At 54.4% G+C, this 6,000-nt stretch overlaps 1 protein-coding gene across 5 annotated transcripts in view; it reads left to right on the top strand.

Annotated features, from left to right (window-relative positions):
* Positions 1 to 5,623: 5,623 nt before the first annotated feature.
* LOC103164823 (probable C-mannosyltransferase DPY19L1) overlaps positions 5,624 to 6,000 on the top strand; it is a 121,636-nt gene continuing 121,259 nt past the window's right edge. For 4 of the 5 annotated variants that reach the window (XM_029048665.2, XM_029048667.2, XM_029048668.2 and 1 more), the window contains exon 1: positions 5,624 to 5,891. In XM_029048665.2, coding sequence (XP_028904498.1) covers positions 5,870 to 5,891 — 22 coding nt within the window. In that variant the 5' untranslated portion in view covers positions 5,624 to 5,869. The remainder of the gene's footprint in view (positions 5,892 to 6,000) is intronic. The other variant, XM_029048666.2, reaches the window with a different exon arrangement.

The following is a 6,000-nucleotide window of genomic DNA, read 5'->3' as shown; positions in this document are numbered from 1 at the left end:
CCTGCTATCCCTCCTCGACTCTGCCGACCTCCTCCTCCTCCACCATACCGCGCCCACTCACCGACTCGGTCACACCCTCGATCTCGTCATCTCTTACCGCTGCACTATCTCCTCCCTCACCAACTCTGAAATCCCTCTCTCTGACCATAACCTTCTCACCTGCCTCATCTCTCACTCTCCCTCCCCCTGCAAATCTTCGCTACTGCCCCACAGAGACCTCCACTCTCTCGATCCCATCCGTCTTTCCAATAGCATCTCTCCTCACCTTGCCGCCCTGTCCTCTCTTCCCACTCTCGACGATCAGGTCTCCGCTCTCAACTCCACCCTCTCTACTCATCTCGACTCTCTCGCCCCCCTTTCCCTCCGCCGCTCTCGCTCCACTAACCCACAGCCCTGGATCACCTCCTCCGTCCGCCTCCTACGCTCCTATGCTCGAGCTGCTGAGCGCTGCTGGCGAAGGTCCAAGCACCAAGCCGACCTCACACACTTCAAATTTATCCTTTCCTGCCTTAACTCTGCCCTCTCCTCCGCCAGGCAAAGCTTCTTCTCCTCCCTCATCGACACCCATGCCCGTCACCCCCGCCGATTGTTCCAGACCTTTAACTCTCTCCTTAGGCCCCCTGTTTCTCCCCCTCCCCCATCTCTCACCCCCAATGATCTGGCCACCTATTTCCTCACGAAAATCAACACAATCAGCTCTGAGCTCCCCAAAGTCACCCCTCCGCCTCTCCCCTCCCCCCCACCAACCCCCTCCCCTACTTTCCCATCCTTCCCTGCAGTATCCTCAGAGGAGATCTCCTCCCTCCTCGCAAGTGCCACCCCCTCCACCTGCGCCTCGGACCCCATTCCCTCTCACCTTCTTAAAACCATCGCCCCTACCCTCCTCCCTTCCTTAACTTCTATTTTTAACCACTCAATCTCCAAGGGCTCCTTCCCCTCTGCCTTCAAATATGCCCACGTCTCCCCCATCCTAAAAAAACCCGCTCTTGACCCCACTTCCCCCTCCAGTTATCGCCCTATCTCCCTACTACCCTTCCTTTCCAAAATCCTAGAACGAGTCGTCTACAATCGATGCTTAGAATTCCTTAACTCCCATTCTCTCCTAGACCCCCTCCAATCTGGCTTCCGTCCCCTCCACTCTACCGAGACTGCTCTCTCTAAGGTCACCCATGACCTCCTTCTTGCCAAATCCAATGGCTCCTACTCCATTCTAATCCTCCTTGACCTCTCTGCTGCCTTTGACACTGTCGACCATCCCCTCCTTCTCCATACCTTATCTCACCTTGGCTTCACGGACTCTGTCCTCTCCTGGTTCTCCTCTTACCTCTCTGGCCGATCATTCTCGGTCTCCTTCGCTGGAGCCTCCTCCCCCTCCCATCCTTTAACTGTTGGAGTTCCTCAAGGGTCAGTTCTCGGCCCTCTTCTGTTCTCCATTTACACTCACTCCCTCGGTGAACTCATTCGCTCTCACGGCTTTGACTACCATCTCTACGCAGATGACACGCAGATCTACATCTCCGCCCCTGTCCTCTCCCCCTCCCTTCAGGCTCGCATCTCCTCCTGCCTCCGGGACGTCTCCACCTGGATGTCGGCCCGCCACTTAAAACTCAACATGAGCAAGACTGAGCTCCTCATCTTCCCTCCCAAACCCGGTCCTCTCCCAGACTTCTCTATCACCGTGAATGGCACGACCATCCTTCCCGTCTCTCAGGCCCGCAATCTCGGTGTCATCCTTGACTCGTCCCTCTCGTTCACCCCACACATCCTATCCGTTACCGAGACCTGCCGGTTTCACCTCTACAATATCGCCAAGATCCGCCCTTTCCTCTCCACCCAGACGGCTACCTTACTATTACGGGCTCTCGTTATATCCCGGCTAGACTACTGTGTCAGCCTTCTCTCTGACCTCCCTTCCTCCTCTCTCGCCCCGCTCCGGTCTATTCTTCACTCCGCTGCCCAGCTCATCTTCCTGCAGAAACGATCTGGGCATGTCACTCCCCTTCTTAAACAACTCCAGTGGTTGCCTATCGACCTCCGCTCCAAACAAAAAACTCCTCACTCTAGGCTTCAAGGCTCTCCATCACCTTGCCCCTTCCTACCTCTCCTCCCTTCTCTCTTTCTACCGCCCACCCCGCACGCTCCGCTCCTCTGCCGCCCACCTCCTCGCCGTCCCTCGGTCTCGCCTATCCCGCCGTCGACCCCTGGGTCACGTCCTCCCGCGGTCCTGGAACGCCCTCCCTCCTCACCTCCGCCAAACTGATTCTCTTTCCCTCTTCAAAACCCTACTTAAAAATCACCTCCTCCAAGAGGCCTTCCCAGACTGAGCTTCTCTTCCCCCTCTACTCCCTCTGCCATCCCCCCTTTACCTCTCCGCAGCTAAAGCCTCATTTTCCCCTTTTCCCTCTGCTCCTCCACCTCTCCCTTCCCATCCCCACAGCACTGTACTCGTCCGCTCAACTGTATATATTTTCGTTACCCTATTTATTTTGTTAATGAATTGTACATCGCCTTGATTCTATTTAGTTGCCATTGTTTTTACAAGATGTTCTTCCCCTTGACGCTGTTTATTGCCATTGTTCTTGTCTGTCCGTCTCCCCCGATTAGACTGTAAGCCCGTCAAACGGCAGGGACTGTCTCTATCTGTTGCCGACTTGTTCATCCCAAGCGCTTAGTACAGTGCTCTGCACATAGTAAGCGCTCAATAAATACTATTGAATGAATGAATGAATGAATAGTAAGCGCTCAATAAATACTATTGAATGAATGAATGAATAATAACTTCAAATTCAGCTCTGCCATATCATCAATAGTATTTATTGAGCAATTTCTGTGTGCAGAGCACTGTATTAAGGATTTGGGAGAATACAGTACAACAGAGTTAGTAGACCTGCCCCCGGCCCATGAGATTTCCATCTAGAGTCAAAGTTAAAACACAAAGTTGACCATGTGATCAGTTGACCCATACTATATCAGCCTCCTTGCTGCCCTCCCAGCCTCCTGTCTCTCCCCATTCCAGTCCAAAGTTCACTCTGCTGCCCAGATCATTTTTCTACAAAAGCATTGAGGTGATGTTTCCCCACTCCTCAAGAAACTCCAGTGGCTGCCCATCCACCTCCTCATTAAACAGAAACTCCTCATCATTGGCTTTCAATCACCTTGCCCCCTCCTACCTCACCTTGCTACTCTTCTACTACAAGCCAGTCTGCACACTTTGCTCCTCTAACATTAACCTTCTCACTGTGCCTCAATCTTGCCTATCTTTGCTGCTGACCCCTTGTCCACTTTCTGCTCTGGCCTGGAATGCCCTTAAATCATACAGACAATTACTCCCCCAGCCCCTTCCAAGCCTTATTGAGGACACATCTCCTCCAAGACTCCTTCCCTGACTAAGCCCCCCTTTCCTCTTCTTCCACTCCCTTCTGCATCACCCTGACTAGCTTCCTTTATTCATTCCCCCTCCCAGCCCCTTGGTACTTACGTGAATGTGTCTGTTTATTGTTGCATTCTTCTAGTAGGTGCTCTGTGCACGGTAAGCATTCACTAAATACTATTGAATGAATGAATACCTGTAATTTATTAATTTACATTATTGTCTGTCTCCCCCTCTAGACTGTAAGCTCATTGTGGGCACGGAATGTGACTGTTTATTGTTATATTGGACTCTCCCAAGCACTTAGTATAGTAAGCGCTCAATAAATACAATTGAATGAATGAAAAGCACCTCACCCCCTCCCTCATCTCGGGAGCCCTTGCACTTGCTGACCCTAAATGGTCTGGCCCTCCTGTTCACTACAGTTCATTGCAGATATAAAACTCCACTTTTGTCCCACTTATCCTAGCGGAATCCAGAGGAGATGTCTCTGTGCTTCCTAATAATGAACCACAACAGCAAAACGCCTTAATAATTCTACCCCAAACCTCTTCTTCCTCTCCCTTATACTGTGAGTCCCCCGTGGGACGGAGACTGTGTCCAACCTGATTATTTTGAATCTACCCCAGTGTTTAGTACAGTGAATAAGATAAAGTGCGCGCTAAACAAATACCACCTACGACCCACTACGTTGGCTACCCAAACGTGGCACTTTAAAGCAGTTTGTGTTGCTTGCTTGTGTTTGTGTTGGCCAACTATCTGAAGGTTCTGTGGTTGAACTAAGCAAGGCGTGACTAAGGAATCTCAGTTGGATGAGGAGGTGCCAGGCCAGTTCCCAACTCCCTTGGCCACAGATTGGATCGGACTGTCCCTGGTGAGAAGGTGGCCTGGGCCTTCACCCTAAGGACAGTGGGCCTTTCCTGCTGAAGTGCTGCGCTGCTGCAGGAGGGTGGAGGGTGCCATGAGGGACAGGGCTGGGTGGAGGGAAAGTGTGAGGGAAATAATTATTCATAGTAATTCATTCAATCGTGTTTATTAAGCGCTTATTGTGTGCAGAGCACTGTACTAAGTGCTTGGGAAAGTACAATACAACAATAAACAGTGACATTCCTTGCTCACAAGGAGCTCACATGTCCATCTCCCCCTCTCGACTGTAAGCTCATTGTGGACAGGGAATGTGTCTGTTTTATTGTTATATTGATACAGTACTCTGCACACAGAAAGAGCTCAATATACGATTGAGTGAAATATGGATTAATTATTCACAGTAATGTCCACCTTCCCCTCTAAACTGTAAGCTCATTGTGGACAGGGAATGTGCCTGTTATACTGTAATAATGAGTGGTATTGTTAAGTGCTTACTATGTGCCAGACACTGTACTAAGTGCTAGGGTGGATACAAGCAAATTGGTTGGACATAGCCCCTGTCTCCAGTGTGGCCCAGTGGAAAGACCCCGGGCTTGGGAGTCAGAGGTCATGGGTTCGAATCCTGGCTCTGACACTTGTCAGCTGTGTGACTGTGGGCAAATCGTTTAACTTCTCTGTGCCTCAGTGACCTCATCTGTAAAACGGGGATGAAGACTGTGAGCCGAGCCTCACGTGGGAGAACCTGATTACCCTATATCTCCCCCAGCGCTTGGAACAGTGCTCTGCACATAGTAATAGCTTAACAAATACCAACATTATTATTATTAGAAAGGTGGCAGAGGCGGGACGCGAGCCCATACCCTTCTGCCTCCCCGGCCCTTGCCCTGTCCACTACGCCATACCGCGGGACAGTCTCCCAAGCGCTCAGTACGGTGCTCGGCACCCAGAGAGAGCTCCAGGACGACGACTGAATGGGTGAGATGTGAATTCATCGCCGACACATCTGTCGGCCCCGGTCGACTCTGTGCTCGTGCGGGCAGGGAATGTGCCTGTTCCACTGTCGTCTCCCGAGCGCTTAGTGCAGTGCTCTCCGCTAGAGGAGGCGGGCTGGGGTCTGGGGGCGCGCGAGGCGGGCGGCCGTTGAGGTCGGGCGGTTGCCTAGGTAACTAGCGGGGGCGCGGAGCCGCACAACGCTTAGCGGAGCGGGCAGGGGCGAGCGGGCAGAGCGCGGCCCGGAGGCGATGCAGACGAGGAACAAGTCCAAGCTGGCCGGGGCCGGGGCCGGGGCCGGGGCCGGGGGCCGGGGCCGGGGCCGGGGCCGGGGCCGGGGCCGGGGCCGGGGCCGGGGCCGGGGCCGGGGCCGGGGCCGGGGCGGCGGCTGGTCCTCGCTCCGTCCAGCGGCCCCGCCGGGCGGCCGGCACCGGGGAGCCCGAGCTGTCGCCGGGCAAGAGGGCCGAGCCCCCGGAGCAGCGGCCGGTCCTGCCCGGGGGCGCCGCGCCCTCCCCGGGGCGGCGGGGGACGTGCGGGCCGCCGGGCCGGAGGAGGCCTCAGCCCCTGCTGCTGCTGCTGCTCGCCCGCCTGGCCGCCGCACTGCGCGCCAAGCTGCGCCTCCGCCGCCACCACGGCGCCTGGATGTGGACCACCGGACTCCTCGGTGAGCCGCCCGGCGCCACGGCCCGGGGATGGCGGGGCATCGGGGACATCATAATAATAATAAAGTTGGTATTTGTTAAGCGCTTACTATGTGAACAGCACTGTTCTAA

The sequence above is a fragment of the Ornithorhynchus anatinus genome, chromosome 21 (genome assembly GCF_004115215.2).
Source record: "Ornithorhynchus anatinus isolate Pmale09 chromosome 21, mOrnAna1.pri.v4, whole genome shotgun sequence".
NCBI classification, from domain to species: domain Eukaryota; kingdom Metazoa; phylum Chordata; class Mammalia; order Monotremata; family Ornithorhynchidae; genus Ornithorhynchus; species Ornithorhynchus anatinus.
This window is presented reverse-complemented; position numbering and strand designations above follow the sequence as displayed.